The sequence below is a fragment of the Miniopterus natalensis genome (assembly GCF_054644295.1).
Source record: "Miniopterus natalensis isolate mMinNat1 chromosome 9 unlocalized genomic scaffold, mMinNat1.hap1 SUPER_9_unloc_1, whole genome shotgun sequence".
NCBI lineage: Eukaryota > Metazoa > Chordata > Mammalia > Chiroptera > Miniopteridae > Miniopterus > Miniopterus natalensis.
In genome coordinates, this window is record NW_028269916.1 from 275,289 (window position 1) to 295,779 (window position 20,491).

Consider the following 20,491-nt stretch of genomic DNA (forward strand, 5'->3'; position numbering starts at 1 on the left):
TGCTACTAATACCTAAATACTTTTTTTAAAGTATATCTTTACTTTTTAAATTTATTTTATTTATTGATTTGAGAGAGAGAGTAACAGAAACATCGATTTGTTATTTCTTTTATTTATGCATTCATTGGTTGCTTCTTATATGTGCCCTGACTGGAAATTGAACCTGCAACCTTGATGTATCAGGATGACACCATAACCAACGAAGCTACCCAACCAGAGCTCAGAATACTTTAATTACATTAAACTTTGTAATCTTGTAGCTAAGTAACTTTTCTTAGGGATCTATAATCCTATTTTAAAGCTGTTCCTGAGAAGGGAGCCCATAGGTTGCTTTTTAAATCTACTTGTAGTATGTTATGTTAATACTCTTAGAAGCAATTAGCAAGGTGTGAATAAGGGAGCAACTTGAAAAGATAAGGGCAAACTATGGGCAGGGCCGCCCGTACTGTTAGATAGGACCAACAATCAAATAATTGAGATTTCCTTTATTAGCTTAAACGATGTCTCAATTTAAATGAGATTTGAATACATGCAACGTTGATAGACAGGTTCTTTTAAACAGAGCCTTTTCTGTCTCTGGTTCATTTAAATAACATCTGGAGGCAGATTCCAGGTGTGAGGTCTTTTTTTTTTTTAAATCTTCATCCTAGGATATGTTTTATTTGTTGTTTGTTTTTTCATTGATCCGAGAGAGGAGGGAGAGGGAGAAACATTGATTGGTTGCCTCCTCTATGAGCCTCAACCTGGGTATGTGCCCTTGTCGGAAATCGAACCCATGACCCTTTGGTGCACCGGGCGATGCTCTAACCACTGAACCACACCCACCAGGGCCAGGTGTGAGGTCTTAATACTTCTTAAGAATTTCTAAATTGTCTTTTACTGTTTTCAGCACTGACATTCCCAGCACTTAATTTTAGTTACATTTTATATAATTTTATGCTCTTATGTATTTCTTCAGACTCCTGTCTGACCAAAGTGACCTCAAAAAGGAGGGAAAATGGCTTCCGAATCTGAAACCCTGAATCCCAGCGCTCGGATAATGACCTTTTATCCGACTATGGAGGAGTTCCGGAACTTCAGTCGATACATTGCCTACATTGAATCCCAAGGAGCACATCGGGCTGGGCTGGCCAAGGTGAGGGGTTGGCTTGTTCAGCAATGGCTTTTGTGCTCAGGGCAGTAGTAAGGCTTCCTAAATGAATGCTGGAACAACTGAGTTTTACTGAAAGCCAGGCAGGGTGATGAGCTGAGTATGTGCTGTCCTATTTGCAAGTTAATTCCTTTTGTTAACATCTGAAGCATCTCTCTTTCAGGTAGTGGGAGAGCTGCTTGGAATCTTTAAAAGGAATGTAAAGCTGTGGTGCTTCCATCCTCAAGGTGGAGATGATGCTTGAGGATTTTTATCTGTCATTGAGTGCTTGTGCCATTCAACTTCCCTTGTTGCCATTTCCCTCTCAGCCAGCATTCTGATAGTAATTTGGCTTCCCATGTGGACTTTCTGTCGATTGAGAGAGAAGCAGCTCTTTAACCTCTTCTTTTGGTACCTGTTAAGACACTGAGACTGAGAAACAAATATGACTTACGTTAGGGAATGGCAACCAGGCAGCTAGTTGGCAGCAGAACTGGATCAGCGTTAACATGACAGTGCGACTTGCTGTATTTAGATGAGCATGGTTAAATGAAAGTAACTTTCTGGTAAAATTGACTGTTATATTGGATAGCAGGCTACACACTTCCTGGACTCTGACCAGCTCATCAGGTTTCTGATCTGTCTCTTTGTTTCTTGTGTTCCCTACAGGTTGTTCCTCCTAAGGAGTGGAAGCCTCGAGTGTCCTATGATGACATTGATGATCTGGTCATTCCTGCTCCCATCCAGCAGCTGGTGACCGGGCAGTCTGGCCTTTTTACTCAGTACAACATACAGAAGAAAGCCATGACTGTCCGAGAGTTTCGCAAGATAGCCAATAGTGACAAGTGAGTGAAAACCAGTTTCTTCCTTTAACCTATCATAGCATCTAGTACCTAACTTATCTTCATAGCTATCTTCAAGACTGGTGCTGTCCTGGAGAGGGTGCGGGGCGAATGCCAGGTGGAGGAGATCAATGGAGGGGGGAAAAGGGGACATCTGTAATACTTTCAACAATGAAAATAAATTTAAAAAGACAAAAGACTGCTGCTGTCCTACTGAAGACCAGTTTCCTCAGCTATAGCTTCTGTCTCCCTTTCTGACCTTTTTATGGAAGCATTTCCTCCTCTCAGTATGCTGTCCCAGTCTAAACTTGTCCATATGCTTACGTAAAGTGATCCCATTGTTTTTCCATCAAAAGTAGAATCACTTTCTGACTCTGGTAAGTTGCAGATTTCCAAAGGAGAACGTTGGAGTTGGTTCAGAAGGAGCTTTTACCAGATGTATTGATATCGCCTGCTTATCTAAAAGTGACCTTAGTAGTCTAAGCTCTTCCTTCTGGATCCTTCTGTCTTTAATCATGCTCAGAATCCTCACTACCCATAAAGCTCTGTCTTCTTGCTATTTTGACATTAACTCGATGTGAATCAACTGCCAAGCGGGTTGCCATTTTCTCTGACTCCATTCTACATCACCTGTACATTCTTGTTTCTGTTAGAAACGCCTTTCTTTGTTTAGGCCTGCTGTTCCCAGTTGTTTTTCTCTGCTGTTCGTAACATCAAGCTCTCATTTGACTTCAGGTGTATAGCGAATGAATTTTGTCTATCCCTCATCAGCTCTCACTGCTCCTTAACCCCTTTCCTCGGATCTTCTCCCTTCCTATGCTGCTCCATAATTTTGAGCGTCCACAGGGATTCCTTCCTTTTCCCTTTCTAGATTTTCTCCCGAGCCTTACTGATCTATGCGTCTCGATTTCAGCCATTCAGACATGTTGTGCCTTCACTGTGAACGAGCCCAGAGCCAGATCTGTAGCTTGCCAGTCTTCACACTTTGGGGGCATGACTTCATGCGCCTTATCATTTCTCTCACATCAGATCTCGCTCTTTCTATTTCTATGCTTTGCCTTCTTTTCCTTTTGCTTATCACAGTTCTAGATATGGTCTTCCAGTTTTATTGACAGCTTGATGCGTAAAACATCTATAATGCTGGCCAACCTGCTGTCTCGTGAGATAATTTATGTGCAGGCATGTGGAAGAAGTGTGACATGCTCTGCAGATGAAAGGCTTTGTCACCCTTTGTGTCTGATTTTTATCTGTGCAGTGCGTGTGTGGGGTGGCGGTACCAAGCACACCTGCTTTCTGTTTCACATGGGCTTCCACCAGAGGCCTCAGCCTCCAGTGCCTGTCTTCTCTTCTTGTCAACATATGGTAGGCCTTTTCTTCTTTCACAATACCTCCTTTCTTTTTTAAATTAACCAGTCCTGTGTCTTTTCTTTTCATCTGAAATACGACAAATTCTTACCCTTGATTTCTATTTGCATGGTCAGCAAAACCCAGTAGGTAAAAATCGAAATTTATAAAGCCAGGTCAGTTGGAGGCAGAAGAGTTATTTGTATTTCAAAGGATACTTTAGAGTTCTAAACTTTATTATTCATTAGGTTGACAATAATATGTAAGCCAGTATTTAAAGTAAAATTTTTTTTTTCTTATCTCATTATCTCCATACAATTTCATTTTGGCCTTCGCTTCCACTCTATCCACTCTTGATATTTTTTGCCATTCGAGTTATAGTGTGCATTTTAAAATACCTATTAGGTTTATATGTTACTCTTTTTAAAATCACTGTGTAATAATTTTTAAATTGTTTTAAATTATTTTGTTTGTAAGCACAATTATTTGTTGAGTGTTAGCCGCTGGATTGGGTGCTGGCAGTGAGGCATGAGCCCTCAGAGCCACTTCCTTCACTTGAGTGCAGGGAAATAATGTTGTGCCAGGGCTTCGGCTCTTCACAGACTGTTGAGTTTTGGTTGTCTCTGGGTATACATCTGACCCTTGAACAATGTACAGGTTTGGGCATTGACTCCGCATCCCCACCCCCACCCTGTAAAGTCAAAAATCAGAGTATAACTTTTTACTTCCCCCAACTTAACTACTAATAAATAGCCTACTGTTCACCAGAAGCCTTACTGGTAACATACACAGTCTATTAACACATTTTGTTTATGTATTATTTACTGTATTTTAACCATAAAGTAAGCTAGAGAAAAGAAAATGCTATTAAGAAAATCATAAGGAAGAGAAAATACACTTACAGAAAAATAACCCACGTTTAAGTGGACCTGCCTAGTTCAAACCTATGTTGTTCAAGGGTCGGCTGTATAGGTATTTGCAGTTCTCGGATCTCACAAGTTTGTAAGCCTATTTTCTACCTTGGTGGCCAGGCCACTTCTGATTCTAGGGGGGTGTAGCTTTAATAGATTCTCTACAAAGAGTTGAACATACCATACTTCTTAAGGAAGATGCCAATACATCTTCATGTACATTACCTTCCTTGGGCCCAGAGCTCATGGGAGGGATATTGAGGGAGTTACTGTGTCTTAGAGCCTTGAAGGCCAAGGTTATGCAATATTTGTTTGAAATATCTTGCTGTTTGTAGAACAGGGGATTGTGTCTTATGCTGTTTGTAATGCCTAATGAGTTTAGTCCCTTGTAAGTGGTTAACACTTCTTTTACTTTTGAAAGGTACTGTACCCCACGCTATAGTGAGTTTGAAGAGCTCGAACGGAAATACTGGAAAAATCTTACTTTCAATCCCCCAATCTATGGTGCAGATGTGAATGGCACTCTTTATGAAAAGGTGAGACTCACTGGCAACTCTCTGTGCAGTATTTTTGTAATGTAATGCCATTTTTATTTGCCCAGCACTTAGTAGGCCTCCAGAAGCTGTTTGCTGAATGGGTGGGTGAACAAAGGAATGATCCACCACCAGCTGATATGCTGTGCTCACTTAATGGGGACCATTTTTGCATGTGACTGAATGTTACTTCTCCCACTCTACATGTGAATCGGATGATGTGGTGTTCTTTGCAAGAGCTGTTAGAATAGTCTGTGGGTGGTAGCTGATGAGTTCTTGAAAGGGTGGGATCACATTGAATGAATTGTTGGGGGAGAGGCAGTGCGGTTTCTGCAGAAAAAAAGATCACTGACTAATGAAAGGAGTATATATATTTAAGAAAAGAAACTTATTTAGATTTTCTGAACCCACAGATAAGATTCTGTAGCACATGCTGTTTAAAAAAATTGCACTGGCTTGGGATGTAAAAGGAAGGAATGTTTGGAATGGTTTTTTGGATGATTAAAAAATTTGTAGGGCGTTTCAGGGATTATCTCTCAGATTAATTCCAGTGTTTTTGTAAATTATTAGAAGGAAGGAGTTTAAAAGTGAATTCCAAGTTTGTTAATGACAGTTTTTTGGTTGGTGGGGAAGTGAAACAGAGAGACATTAATGTCAGGAAGATACTAAAAGGACCTGGGATGGGGAGATACAAGCAGGGTATAATAATCCATAACATGCCATAGGAGGTGGGCTCCTAGCTGACCATTACAGCTCAGGAAAAGGAGTTGGGAGACACTTTTTTACTAAAAATGCTGCTCAGTGGAAATTGGGGCTAAAAAAAGTCACAAACTGGTCTAGTTCATGCCCATCTTTTGTATTTTCTTATGGTTTAAGAGGTTTTTCCTCTTTTGAATAAGTTTCTTTAGCTTCCATTTAAACACTCTCCCTGGGGTTTAGAACAGGTGGCTGTCACCTTTTTACTCATCTTTCATACACTAGTGTTCACCGGTGGTATTTGCCTTTCAGAGGTATAATGGCATCATTTCCAGGGGTGGCCCTGAAGAGTGCGTGAGGCATGCTATGATCTTCATGCCCATGCTGTTTTGACATTACCCCACATCTTTGCTAGAGGTGACAGCTCACCTATGACCTACTCCATGATTTGTAGGTTCAGAGCCTCAGTTTATATTCATTATGACTTGCCCCGGACTGTCATTTCCTTTGTAGCATGTTGATGAGTGGAATATTGGCCGGCTGAAAACAATCCTGGACTTGGTGGAAAAGGAGAGTGGGATCACCATTGAGGGTGTGAACACCCCATACCTGTACTTTGGTATGTGGAAGACGTCCTTCGCCTGGCACACTGAAGACATGGACCTGTACAGCATCAATTACCTGCACTTCGGAGAACCAAAGTCCTGGTAAAGTCAGCGTGCAGTTGGCACTGGTGCTTCTCAGCTTTCATGTGCATAGGAAATGCCTCCAGTTCTTGTTAAAATGCAGACTCTGGTTCAGTAGGCTTGGGGTGGGATTGGCATTTTACATTTTAAACATACTTTCAAGTGATGAGATGCTGTTGGAGCTCTGGCGCTCAGGCTGCCTTTTGAGTAGCAGGCTTTAGAGGGCAAGGAAGTTCATACCACTGTATGAAGGCATAAGTTGGCTGAGTGACTGGGAGCCACAGAGGCTATTCCAGAGTCTCCCACTGCTTTCTGATTTCTTTTTCTGAGCGGGCCTGACGCATTTCTTAGAGGCTGACTTCCAAGTCTGGAGTCACGCCTTCAGGCGATAGGAAGCTTTCTTTTCCTTGTGGAAAAAATATTTGGTGAGCAGCAGTGTGTACTTAACACAAGAGGAGATGCAAGACCACTCAGCATATGTTTCCTGCTCTCCAGGATGTTCTCAGTCTAGCTGGGGAGGCAAAGACGTGTTCTCCCTCTCCCTCATCACTCAGTCTTAGCATTTAGTGAAGGTGTTGCATGCAACAGCAGTGAATGACAAAAATGAGGTGTCCACCCTCACACAGACAGGAGATACAAAGTGAGAAAATAACACGGGGTGAGAAAAGCTCTGATGGGAAATGTTGGATTCTGTAGGTCCACATGGAAAGGGTACATGAGAGGTAGGGATTATAGAGGTTGCCCCCAAAGGAGGTGACAATTAAGCTGAGACATAACAAATGAGGAAGTAGCTGGGTGGGATGATGGTGGGTTCAGGAGAGAGGAGGCTGAGGGAAGTATGTCTAAGTGGTTGGAAAATAGGTGTAAAGATCCTAAGCTGAGAGAGTGTGATGTCTTTGGTGAACTAGAGGAAGTTCATAGTGGTTTGGGTGCTGTGTACAAACCTGGGAGAGAATGAGGAGGCCAGAGGGAACAGCATGGGCCAGGTCATGGGGAGTCGTGGAAACTGCATCCATCTTCGTTTTCTTTTCCAGCATCTTACTCCACATCCCTTCCCAGGGGTTTTCCTTTCTTCTTTCAAATACTTTCCAGTTCTAATCTTGGGGCAAATTTTTTTTTGAGCCTGTGATTACCTCCTAACTACTGTCCCATTACCTTCCTTAGTTGGCTAGACTTCTAGGATCTGTAAATGCAGCTTTTGTGTCTTCACTATGTTCACTCCAAAGTTCCCTGAAACTGGATTTCTGTTCTCATGTGGAGAACAGGTTTTCTGGTTATTACATACACTCTAGGTCATCTGAAGTGGGACCTCCGAGATTTCTGTGCAAGGTTGCCCAAAGTCCTTTAGGTGACAAACATTTCCTCAACTCTTCATCTGTTTTGTTTCATAATGAAGCTATTTGGGATGGGAAGTTTTTGTGGTGGAATAATCTTTAGACTCAATTATAAAGGTTAAGATAGACTTACTGTGAGTTTCAGAGTACAAAGTTTAGCAGTTTTGCAAAAGTTTTTAATCGTCTTACATGGTTTTTTGGGGTTTTTTATGAAGAGCAGTTTCTGTGGTGTCTAGATAACCTTCTGGGTGGAGGAGTAATTACTGGGTAATCAGTATAACTGCAGACGAAGGGGAAATGAAGTGGGTTCAGCAGCAGATATGGGGCCAGGTCTCTAAGTGTCTAATCCATTTTTACCGTGTTTTCCATCAGGCTCTGCCAAGAGCACTTTCATGCTGTCCTTCCGTTTCATTTCATTGCATTTCACTGCATTGCATTTCATTAATGACATTATAAAGGAGAGCAACATTGAGTGCATACCTAAATCCTGGCTCATGGTAAATATTCAGCAAATGTCTTGTCAATGAATGAATATAAAAGAGAAATTCACTCACACTTCTCTGTGGGCTCCCCACTCCTCTGCCCAAATATCTAATTCATTGCTCCAGATTCTTTTCTCGTTTTTGTAGTTGGGAAGTTGAAAAATCTGATACTTTGAGCTCTTTTGAGAGTGGGAATGAGCCTTTTCACTTCTGTTCTGGCCTCTGTTCGGTGTCCATTGATTGCTTTTATGTGATTGCAGGTACTCTGTTCCCCCCGAGCACGGGAAGCGGTTGGAGCGCCTCGCCAAAGGTACTGTGTCTCCTCCGTAGCTGGGTCAGAGCCTCCTGTGAGTTAGCTCATTGCTTTAACTCATCCATTCTCTGCGGACAGATTCTCACGTCCTTTCCCAGGCCTGCAGGTGGGGGATAAGCCAGACTGCTGGGTTGGTTATCCTAATGGAACAACTAAAATGAGAGCCCGTCCCCACTTTGTCCTGGGAAGGGCTTAATAATTCCTTCTTAGGCTGCCTTTGCCTCAGTTTTATCAAGCATGGATTTATTTAAACAGAGACAGTGTACCAGTGATATTGGGTCTGAGTTTTCTGCCAGAAACCCAAATGTTAAAAGTCAAAATTGAATTATTTAATGCTTTGATTCTTTTAAGTGGGTTTTGATAGATTTATTCCTCAAGTGCCCATTTCAAGGGAGCTTAGGTTGTCTGTTCTGTAGTAGATGTGTTACTAACAAAAGACTGAGGATACAGGTAAATGGAGAAAGGTCCTAAATAGTTTCAAAGCTCTTTATAAGAAAAGAGGCTGCTTGGGTCATCTCAGTTCCCCAAACAGAATTTGATTACCCACATAACAGCCTACACGGAAGAGCCCAGAGGCTCATTGTGGAATCTTAGAATCTGTCTGAAGCTAGAAAGAGCCATGGAGATCACGTTGGTGGTTTGTCCTCATTGTTATTGGCCAGATGAGACGCATAGGTGTATAGTGATGTTAGTTACAGAACTAGTATAGAGCACTGTTAACTTATGCCTATTTTCAATTAAACAGGCTTTTTCCCAGGAAGTGCTCAAAGCTGTGAGGCTTTTCTCCGCCATAAGATGACCTTGATTTCCCCTTTAATGCTGAAGAAATACGGAATTCCCTTTGACAAGGTGAGCTGATTTTACATATGGAAGTCCTTATTAGGCTCACCAGAAACCATCCTTTCTGATCTGTGTTTCACAGAGGAGCTTTATTCTAGTTCATTACCCTGTGCCATGTGTGGGCCAGAGTGAACCTGTATAATGACACTTTGATATCAGGGTATTAAAGGTGGAGCTACAGTACCTTCCCAGGACCAGAGGAGAGTCACATCCCTGTGAACAGGTTCCTTTGGAAGAATGGCTGTTACAGTCATGGCATCTGACGTGTTGGGCTTTGCATTTTACAGAACACACCAAGACCCCACTGCTTTTTTTTTTTTTTTTTTTTTAATATATCTTTATTGATTACAGAGAGAGGAAAGGAGAAGGAGAGAGAGAGTTAGAAACATCAATGATGAGAGAGTCATTGATCGGCTGCCTCCTGCACGCCCCCCCACTGGAGATCCAGCCCTCAACCCGGGCATGTGCCCTGACCAAGAATCAAACCCCAATCGCCTGGATCCCAGGTCAACGCTCAACCACTGAGCCACGCCCGGCGGGGCAACCCCACTGCTTTTATGGCTTGTCTTTGGTTACTCAGCTAGGTTGAGGCGGAGCTGGAGCTCAGAGCCCCAGTTCTGCCACTTGATGCAGCTCTTCAAGTCTGCTCTTATTCAGGTCACTCAGGAAGCTGGAGAGTTTATGATCACATTCCCTTACGGTTACCACGCTGGCTTTAACCATGGCTTCAACTGCGCGGAGTCTACTAATTTTGCTACACGGCGGTGGATTGAGTATGGCAAACAAGCAGTGCTGGTGAGTCTGCTCGGCTTCTGGTCCCTCTATGCCTAAACTGTCTGGTTCTTGTTAGGTCCACTGGCTGGTGATTAGAGCTTGTCTTTGAACTTCTGGAATTCAGAAACCAAGTCGCTGAGAATGTGCAGAAGTGCCCAACATCTTGTGTTTGTTAAAAATTTGTTCAGATATGGGACGTATAAAGTGAGGTTTCCATTAAGACCATTAGGCATTAAAACCACACACACACACATTGATACTTCTTACTTTAGCCACTCTGGGATTTCTCTGTTGAGAAATTCTTAGGGGTTTACTTTTACTTGAGAGAAGCAGCAGGGCTGGACCTTTGATCAGGAGTAGACTCGCAGGTATGGTCCTGGTTTGGAGAGATCTCAACGGGAAGGTGGATGTTGACCATCTGGGGTCTAGTGCTGAGCTTCATCGCTAACGGTTCTCATGCATGCTTATTGGTGCCTGGGTGGACTCGCCCAGTGCCGTACATTCTCTGCCCTGCTCTTCTCTGCGTCTAAAGACTCTGCAATATGCCTTTAGTCTGTGAACCTAAACTGTTTGGCTTTAAACTGTCTTGTACCTTTGTCTGCCTGAAGGAGGAGATGGGTATGGTGTCAGGTGGAAGCAGTGTGCTCACTTAAGGTTCTTCTGGTTACTTGTGACAGTGCTCCTGCAGAAAGGATATGGTGAAGATCTCCATGGACGTATTTGTGAGAAAGTTCCAGCCAGAAAGGTACAAACTTTGGAAAGCTGGGAAGGACAGCACAGTCATCGATCATACTCTGCCCACACCAGAAGCCGCTGAGTTTCTTAAGGAGAGCGAGCTGCCCCCAAGGGCCGCAGAGGAGGAGGAGTGCCCAGAGGAGGACATGGAAGGGGTTGAGGAGGGCGACCTGAAGAGAAGGTAACCCAGTAGCCCTGCTGTGTGAGGGGACGTTTGGGCAGCTCCCCAGAACCTGCCAAGCGGCTGTTTCTAAGAGGGGTGTTTGAGCCACAGCTGAGGGAATTTTCTTGGTAAAGGCTCCAAAATGCTCAGAGCAAGGGCATTTAGGTCCCCCTGGCGGCTGTTCCCAGGAGTGATAGCACCTGTTGGTGGGCCTGTGGTCTGTTGGAGCGAGTGTCACACATGTGCCAGGGCCCAGATCCCTCTGAGCCAGAGAAGTCACATTTTCTCATCATCATGAGAGCTTTCTAAAATGGGGAGAGTGGAGCTTGTTTCTGCAGCACATATACTAAGATGGGAACACTACAGAGATTATCATGGCCCCTGTGCAAGGGTGACACTCAGATTCGTGAAGCATTCCATATTTAAAAATTAAAAAACGAGTGTGGGAGTGAGACTCTCGAGATCAAGGGAATGGTGTTGACATTGGCCGGCCTCATCACTGTCTGAGCCAGAGGATCTGTCCCCTAAGGATCATTATCCTGGGCCATGTGGAGGAGAAAGGAGGGGCATTGACGGGGTACCTAGTTTATGTTAGGTGCTGTCGCGTACTCTGCGCACCTTTCCTCAAGCCTCACATCAAGCCTGTGAGGGGTGGTGATATTCCTATCTCCATTTGATCAACTCGGGTGAAGTGCTTTGTCTCAGGTCCCATTTATAAGAGGTGGCACCTCAGCGTGAAGCAGGCCTGCCAGGCTCCGGCCACTCGCTTTTGGGTTGTGTGTGGATGTGTTTGTGTGAGCGGATGTGCATGTGGACCTTTAAAAAGCTTGCTCTCCTTGCAGCTTCGCCAAGCACCGTATAGGGACAAAGAGGCACCGAGTCTGTCTTGAGATACCACAGGAGGTCAGTCAGAGCGAGCTCTTCCCCAAGGAGGAGCTGAATCCCAGCCAGTACTATCTGACTGGGTGCCAGGCTGCACTCGCGCCCGTGAGGCCCACCCACAGCTCTGTGCGGCAGGTCGAGGATGGCCTCGCCTTCCCAGGTCAGTTGGTTGTGGTGTTTCCTTCCCAACCCTAACTGTGTTCTGTTCTGTGTCAGATGCCATGTTTAATGCACAGTCACAAATAAGAAAAGGGGGAGAGACAGGTCTGAGTGTGAGGAGCACTTCGGTCAGGAACACACAGGGTGATGGGGACATAGGGGAAAGGCCCCTCCCCTTGCCTGGTGAGGGGTCAGGGGAACAATGAAGGTTTTGGTGAAGTGACGATCACCCAACTCGTGCAAGATCAGTAGGCATCTTCCAGGCAGACAGAGTTGGGGCCTGAGAAAGGGCATCCCCAAGAGGAGTAGCAAGGGCAAAAGAAATGGAGGTGTGAAAGGACACAAGCAATGTGGGGAGTTGGTAGTGATTTCCTGTCGTTTGAATATGGGGCGGAAGGGTGGCAGACAGGTGTGTTACCAGGGGGTGAGGCTAGAGAAATGGAAGTGAGAGGATGTGCGGACTGCCTGCTGTCTTAGGTTTGCTCCCTTGGGGGCGTGAGGAGCCATTTGTATTTTAGGAAGGGACTAGTGTGGTCACAGTGTTCTAGAGCAGTCCCTTGGATGGTTGGTTGTTGAGGGTAGGTTTCCTGGGGAGGGGCTTATATCAGTCCCTAGTCAGGCTTGAATAATCTCTGCATCGACAGTACCTTGTCAGTACCTCTGCTGAGAGCCAGGCAGCACCGTGGACTGGGACCTGGGCTGGGGGTGCCAGGTCTCTCCTGAGCTCAGGCCTTCATTTCCTGCAAGACTTCTGAGGAATGGCAGCTGTCAGTTGAGTGTCTGCTGTGTGCCAGGCTGTGCTCCGTCTTATACACAGAACCCTGGTAGTGCCTTCGCCTTAGAGAGGAAGAAACTGGGGGCCCCGAGAGGGTAAGCAGGTAGCCCCTCGTCACACAGGCACGCTGTAGGTCGCCGCTGGGATTCAAGGCCAGCCCTCACTCGCCACCCGTGTGCTTTGCCTCTCTGCCGCCTCGAAGTTCAGCTGTGCGGGAAGGAGTTGGCTCTGTGCAACATGTATGTGTGTTTCAGATTATCCTGACTCCACTGAAGTCAAGTTTGAAGAGCTTAAAAATGTGAAGCTGGAGGAGGAGGAGGAGGAGGAGACAGAAGCAGCCGCCTTGGATCTCTCTGTGAACCCTGCCTCTGCAGGGAGGCGCCTGGTCTTCTCAGGCTCCAAAAAGAAATCCTCATCCAGCCTGGGCTCCAGTTCATCACAGGATTCTGTTTCTTCTGATTCAGAGACCAGTGAGCCCCTGTCCTGCCGAGCCCACGGGCAGACGGGAGTTCTCACTGTGCACAGCTATGCCAAGGGGGATGGCAGTGTCGCCGGGAGAGAGCCGTGCGTGCGGAAGAAGGGCCTCGCCACCAGGAGTGTCAGCGAGCCGGAGCTGGCGGAGGTATGGGCTGTGGGCGGCAGTTGGAGGATGAGCTGCCTGGGAGGGACCCTGTGGAGGCGGGGCTGCAACAGTGGCCAGGATGGCAGGAGAGGCCCTTAGGGTGGACGTCCAGTCTGCTGTGTCAAGCAGAAAGCCAGCTGGCATTGGCTTACTTCCAGAAAGGAGTTCCTTTCTCTTTATCTCTGTGTGACTGTTGTTCCCAAGGATTGCCCTGCAGCCTTGGGGACAGTGGCGGATGATTGGTTGCACCCTTGGACCCTCCTTGCCTTAGGGTGGCAGTGGATGCAGCGCAGATATCTGAGGGTTGGGGATGAGATGGCCTCTTATTCTAAAATTCAAGTTTTTTCCTTACAAGTTGTGTCTGCCCTGTAGATGCCCATGAGAATTCTCCCTCTACTTTCCCCCCAATCCATCCCACCCCATATGATTTTTCATCTCCCAGAATTACCTGGTTGATAGAGTATCCTTTTGGAGACCAGGATGAATCCCCAAAGCCATCAGTGTGAACAAGTTTGTTCAGGCTTCCTGCTAGACACTCCTGGTGGATCTGAGTGGGATACAGCAGAGCTGTGTTGGATGTAGCTGTACTCACATCTACCCAAGTGACATGGCTTCTTCCCCAGCCTCATAGCTTAGGTGGGTCAAGTTGCAGCCTTGGGTGGGGGTGGGTGGACAGTAGTCAGTGCAGAAGGTCTTCTTTATTCCCCATCTCCTTACCTTATTTTTGAGAATATATCTTTTAAAAGTTATTAAGAAACATTTCTCAAGTATATTCAGAAGCCCCTTACGTATACTTATTGTCTGTGTATTAACATTTGGCGTATTGACTTTATCTTCTCTTTGAAATACTAACAGTCCATATTAAAACTCCCTCTACTTTTCCCACTAGTGCCTTTTTGTGGTTGGTTTGTCCTGTTTTTAATATCCATGTAATTTTTTTTCTGCCCTCCCTGCATCTCAGGGTTCATTGTCTGTAGACTTCATGTTTTCAGGTGCCCCTCCCCCCGCAGTGGGCGCAGGCCCGTGCTGACGCCTGCTCTGTGTCCTCCTGGCCTTGGAGTGCTGCTCCCCGTCTCTGTATGGCAGCTCCCACAGGAGAGGGCTTTTCTGCTTGGAAACTGGAATCCCTTATACTCCCCTTTGCCGCATTGAGGCATTCTTTCTTCACAAAGCTCTGTGCCCTCTTGTTCGTCCTGCTTTCATACCACAGGTCCCGCTGTTCCTCTCTGCAATGTCTTGACTTTCTGGCCTCCAGTTGCAGTCACATCCACAAAAGCAGCTGACAATAGCAAAGACTTATTTTATACTGAATACTTCATATGCATTGCTTAGACTATATATTACTGCTTCATTAATCGAACCACAGAGTCAAGTTTTTTGTGGGTTTTTTGGGGGGAGGAGCTGATAATAACACCCATCTCTTCTTTTTAAAAAATATTTACTGATTTTTAGAGAGAGAGGGAGAAACATTTATTTGTTGTTCCATGCATTCATTGGTTGACTCTTGTATGTGCCTTTGATGGGGGATCGAACCTGCAACCTTGGCGTATTGGGATGACACCCTAACCAACCGAGCTGCCTGGCCAGGGCAACAACTATCTTTTTTCTCCCAAATTAGGAACCATAAAGTAATGGATATAGAAGTCCATCGTATGGCACTCAGAGTGTCACTTTGTTACCAGTTAAAATGATTGAAGAAAGTGGATTTTTAACCTGTGGCCAAATGGCCCTACTGCTCATTTACCCTCAATGAGGCAGATTATCTTCCTAGTCACAGGCTGTCCTGGAGGATGCAGGCCCCTCTCGTTGCAGCAGAGTGTTTCCCACTTGCCTTCTGTGTGTTGTGGACACAGACCAGAATGCACTCCTGCCAGAGGCAGACCCTAGCTAAGTGAAGCTCACTAATATCCCAGGGCTGGGAGAAAAGCCAGGGATCCCTCCAGGGGAAATACGCCAAGGAAGGAGGCTGCTCTCCAACATGCCTCGCTCAACCCCTGCTGATAAACCGGTCAGTGCCTTCCTGGCTCCTTTTCATTCCTGTATGGAGTTCTTAGCGGTTGTGTGATGATACCCTTCTCCACTGCACACCAACCATCCCTCCCCCACCCCCTTTGATGTGTTGGCATCTTTGAACTTCTTCAGTTTCTCTAAAAATATCTTAGCTGCCTGCCTCTTCGGTTTACTCTGTCGTCATTTATGGCATGCCTACTCTGGGCTAGTTCTGTTCCTTCAAGGAGCTCACAGGCTAGACTAGTTGACAGATGGGAGTAAATAATTCTAGTATTTAGAGATCCATGTTGTGGCACAAGCAGAAGAGTTAGCAGCTCAGTCCGGGGTTGGGGTGCAGTGTTCAGGGAGACTGCAGAGAAGGAAGAATTTTAGCTAGGCTGAGGTTGGCAGGAGCATGCCAGGTGGGCAGAATGAAATTGGAAAGGGAATCTGCGAAAGGAGAGTATTCTGCATGGTGATGGTAGCTCATGCCAAGGTCAGAGCACATGGAGGGGTCTACAGTGGTTCCATTTGTCTCAGGCATATGGGACTGGAGAGGCCTAGGAAGTGTTAGAGGGTGAGTCAGGACCCAGATCAGGGTGGTTCAGCTTTGTGAAGCAATTTAGAGTTGTGGTGTGGGGAGCAGTGGGAGATTCCCCACCATGTGTTTTTGGAGACTGAAGATTTCCATGGTACATTTTTTAAGTGCACAAAGATGTGTACACAGGAATGTGGTGAACCCACAAATTCTCATCACCTAGATCTGACAGTTGTCCGTATCTCGCTACATTTGCATCATCGTTTCTTATTTACTGAAGTATCCTAAAGCAAATCTGAAATAATTGTGTCATTTTTTCCCCCTACTTTAGTGTGTATCTAAAAAATATGGATATTTTCTTAATTATTATGCCATTATTACTCCTACCAACATTACAAAACTTCTTTAGCATCATCTAATACCCACTCTAATTAAAATTTCCCAATTGTCTAAAAATTATTTTTATGGTAGTTTTGTTTGAGTTAAGGTTTAATCTAGTCTCACACTTTACATTTGTTTATTGTATCTTAATTCTACCTTATTCCAGGGCAGCATTCCCTTTTCCCCACCATTGACTTAATCAAGAGACCATGTCAGTTCTTTAGATTGTGCAATGAAGAGTTTTTTAAGCTCTTTACTGATGTTTTGGAAGATCATTTTGGGAGCAGTATAAAGGTTTTTTGAGTGGAGGAAGAAGGCAAAATTAGAAACAGCAGAGGTTCTCTTGATGGAATTATGGATTATTTTCACTTCCTGCATTTATAAATTGTTTGAATATTTTTTGTGATTAACATGTTACTTCTACTTCAGGAAAGGAGGAAAAAAGATCTGCAATAAGGAAACCCATTTGAAACCCATTCCTTAGCCTGGAAGCAGAGTTTTGCGGACCTGAGCTGGGTGGAGGCAGCGGTGGGGGAGTAGGAGGCTGACTCGAGTTGCTCAGAAGGGAAGAGCATAGGATTGGGGGGCTCGCCGTGGACCAAGTAAGAGGCAGTACAGGGGTTGACTTGGGATTCTGGCTGGAGTTACTGGATGGATGGTGTGCATCAGTGGAAGGTAGAGAGTATAAGAAAAGTGAAGGGGTATATGGTCGGGTGTGGCTCAGGAGGTGAGTTCCTCCCGGGGTGCGTGGAGCGGGCCCTGCCCGTGAGGTAGGCCGTGGAGATGTGTCCGCACAGATCTGAAGCTCAGGAAGGGTCCTCTGGGAGTCACCAGGTGGATGTTGTGGGCAAGAAAGAGCTCGTGCGAAGCATGAGGACAGTTTTCACTGGGTGGAGGTAGAGGGCGCAGGAAGGAGGCGAAGCCAGCGGTTTTGAAGTAGGAGGACGAGCTAGGAGTGTGCCCACAGCTGGGGAAGGAGGAGGATTGGCAGCAGTGGGAGCTGTGGCCGAGTTTGCCTCCGGCAACGGGGAGAGCCGAGCAGGGCGGGAGTCTTGAGGTAATGGGGGCCCGGGGAGAGACTGGATCCCGTAGGTCTAAGCGGGAGGGCGGGTGGGCTCTCCAGCACAAGTGGAGACAGGAAGGGATGGCTGAGGTTGGGTCCATTTGTTTTTAATAGTGATAAAATACTATATACATGACATAAAACCTGTCATTTCAGCCATTTTTTAGTATGCAGTTCAGTGGCCTTAACTGCATTCACATTGTCTTGCAGCTATCACCAGGCTGCAGGTGGCGTCGAGGTGGGAGATAGGGAAGTGTCTCCATGGGTCTCCTGGAAAAGTCAGATACCTGTTTTTGCTCACTGGAGTGCAGCCCTTTGCAAAAGTCACCACTCTCAGAAACCTTTCATTGCTTCCCATCTACTTCTCTTCCTTTCTCTGTTGAGTCCCTTTAGCACTTGGTTTCTTTTTTATGACACTCTGCTTTGGTCTCAGTACATTTACCCTAGGTTGGTGAGGAAGATCACTAGGAGCCCAGGCCCTGTGCCACACTCAGCCTCACTTCTTGAGGCACTAGCATGGTCCCCAGGGCTTGGCCCGTGAGCTTTCTGTAAGAGAGGAAGGAATGGAAATTTAGTTTTAGTGAGAAGCTGACATTCGGATTAATTGACAAGGTGGAATGGGGGACTGACAGTCAAGCTGGGGGCAGAGGCTGAACCACTTTGCCTGTCCCTCGAGAAGTCTAACAGCACTGTATCTGTATTTGGAAACAGCTGGATTTCTAAGAGCACCCTGTGTGCCTCACCCCCTCCCCACTTTAACAACCCCCCAAGGTGTAATTTGGGGCTCTTGCTAGTCAGTTTATGTGCCACTGTCTTATGTCAAGGGCCCTGGTAAAGGCTCCTTGGTTGTCTGACTGTTGAAGCACCAAAGCCATAGAGGTTTCATTCAAGTGCACACTGGGCCACAGTAATGTGTTGGCTGCAAAAGTTCTTGTTTAAGTACCTTGGAAGACAAGGAGAGAATAACTGATTCTCCTCTGTAAGGAACATTGACTTTGACTCTGGGTGCCCAATGTTAGAAGGAGACGCAGAGGCATGGGGGTGGAGGGCTTGAGCTCCAGCTCTCATTCGGGCAGGGGCCTGGGAGATGCTACATGCTCTCCCCTCCATCCTCACAAAGGGCCCTGTGGGGCAGCACTCCACACCCCCATTTTATTAGTGGGTTGCTACTCGCCTGAGTACACACAGCTCGTTGGTTGAATGGGGTTTCTGCTATATGCTGAGGGAATTTAGAATTTGGAGAACGTTGTAGGGAGAGGCCACACTGAGGAATGGTGCGGATGCCCTGTAGCAGGAGGAGCATTTAGCAGATGAGAATATGGGAAGGTCTTCAAATTTAAATAGACCTGACTACCTTAGTCAAGGGCATGACAGTAGTGGAAGGGCACAGACTTTAGACTTGGACACCAGGCCTCCCTCTGCTGGGTCATAAGCTCCTCGAGGTTGGAGATGACATCTCACCTGTCTCTGCATTGCCACAACACCAAGCGTGTATGCTGGGCACGGGTGCTGGGTGTATAGGAGGCCCTCTGACTAAACATGTGAAGAAAGGCGCCTTCCTCTTCCCAGAGCTGCACTCTGGGGCTCTTGATCTTGACCCCTCTACTTCCTCCAGTACTTGGACCTATAAAGTGGTCTGTCTCCCTTCCTACCCATATTTATTTTCTCTTGCTGCTTTAACAAGTTAACCACAAACTTAAAGTCTTAAAACAACACAAATTTATTATCTTCTAGTTGTTCAGTTCAGAAGTCTGAAATGGGCCTCACTGTGCTAAAGTCAAGGTGTCCATAGGACTGCAGCCCTTCCTGTAGGCTCTAAGCTGACAGTGGTGTCCTTGCCTTTTCCGGCTTCTGCAGGCCACCCACTTTCCCTGGCCTGTGGCCCTCTTCCATCTTCAGAGGCAGCAACATCCCAGCCAAGTCTTTCTCATATCACATCACAGACACTGACTTCATTGTTAAGCAAGGTTTGATTCTGTTGGGCCCACCCGGATAATCCAGGATTATCTCACTTTCCGGGCCCTCTAATTAGCAACTTTAACAATCCTTTTGTCATGCTAACATATTCACAGGGATTAGGACTGGCCATTTTGGGGGGACCATTCTATTTACCACCTATCCTAATATCTCTCCTTTCACAAGCTTCTTTCCTCTCAGCAAACCATACATAGCCCCTATCCTAAAGTGTAGTTGGAGGAAATTTCCTTCTCAAGCTATAATCTCATTCCTTCCCTTGCTCTTTTTGAAAATAGCTTCTATGATGTATTTCCTCCTTAGCTCCTTACCTCTGCCTGCTGGAATTTATCTCAAAAAAAATGCTGACCCCTCCCCCCTTGCCCAGTCCATTGGCCACTTTCTGCTCAGCAGTTCTGTATTCTTTGTCCCCCCTGATTGTCCCTTCTGGCAGCCCTCCCCTCCTTGCTTGCTTTTCTTCTTCTCACCTATCTGCTTCCAATTCTCCTCCTTCTCTCCCTTCTTCCTCCTGTCCTGGAGGGCGTGGGCTCCAGTCAACTTATCTTCCATAGATAACCTTAGTCACTCCCATGATTTTAGTTCTGAACCTGATGCTGAGGATTCCCAGGTCCATAGCTCTTACTCTGACCTCTTGTCTAAACCTCCGGAATCCTTGTTTAAATTTCTTATTAAGCCTCTGGGCCAAATGAAGGACCCACAAATATGGGCCTTGTGAACCACGTGCAGCATGTTTCACCTTATTACTACTCCCGCTTTCCCATGGTGACTCAGGCCAGAAATCCCCACCACTTCTGGTTCCTTTATCTTCCTTCTTTTACTTCCCAGTCTCTGCCACTTCCCAGGCTTAGGCCTGCTGTCTAGGTGGTGTTCAGAGTGGGGAATGCAAGGTTATTAGGATGCAGGAGTAAAATAATGGAACTTAAAAAATGCTTTTATAAGCCTGTTTTTGTTTTAAAATGTGTATAAGTATCTTAGTATCTGTAATTCATTAGTAAGTATATGTAGGTTGGGGTGCGTGTCCTGAAATTTTTTATTTTTATGATAGCGCTATCAAATTTGGTGAGTATGGGTTTTCCAGTTTGTTTTAGCCAAAGAACCCTTTGTTTAAGTGAAATCTTAATCATTTAAAAAAATGTAAATCTAAAGTGGGGCTGTTCTGGTTGGAATGGAGGCAGGGCCTAGGGCCCTGCCCATTGACTCTGATGGAGGCTCTTGAGGGCCTTTTTGATGTACATTTGGAGACACTGGCACTAATCTGTGTGGTTCAGAACTGATTAGAAGTCTGTGATCTCCTGAGTCTCATGGACATCAGTAGTAAGAGGTCCC

General features: G+C 45.7%; 1 protein-coding gene and 1 non-coding gene across 3 annotated transcripts in view; both read left to right on the plus strand.

The window, feature by feature from the left end:
• Window positions 1-20,491, plus strand: part of KDM4A (lysine demethylase 4A) — a 38,695-nt gene that overhangs the window by 1,790 nt on the left and 16,414 nt on the right. For both annotated transcript variants that reach the window (XM_016199224.2, XM_016199225.2), the window contains exons 2-11: window positions 959-1,135; window positions 1,799-1,974; window positions 4,648-4,762; window positions 5,969-6,162; window positions 8,218-8,267; window positions 9,016-9,119; window positions 9,768-9,905; window positions 10,562-10,800; window positions 11,625-11,824; window positions 12,853-13,220. In XM_016199224.2, coding sequence (XP_016054710.2) covers window positions 998-1,135; window positions 1,799-1,974; window positions 4,648-4,762; window positions 5,969-6,162; window positions 8,218-8,267; window positions 9,016-9,119; window positions 9,768-9,905; window positions 10,562-10,800; window positions 11,625-11,824; window positions 12,853-13,220 — 1,722 coding nt within the window. In that variant the 5' untranslated portion in view covers window positions 959-997. The remainder of the gene's footprint in view (window positions 1-958; window positions 1,136-1,798; window positions 1,975-4,647; window positions 4,763-5,968; window positions 6,163-8,217; window positions 8,268-9,015; window positions 9,120-9,767; window positions 9,906-10,561; window positions 10,801-11,624; window positions 11,825-12,852; window positions 13,221-20,491) is intronic.
• On the plus strand, window positions 11,105-11,208 carry LOC148090360 (U6 spliceosomal RNA). The gene has a single exon (XR_015713828.1). It is a non-coding gene; the product is annotated as a U6 spliceosomal RNA (small nuclear RNA).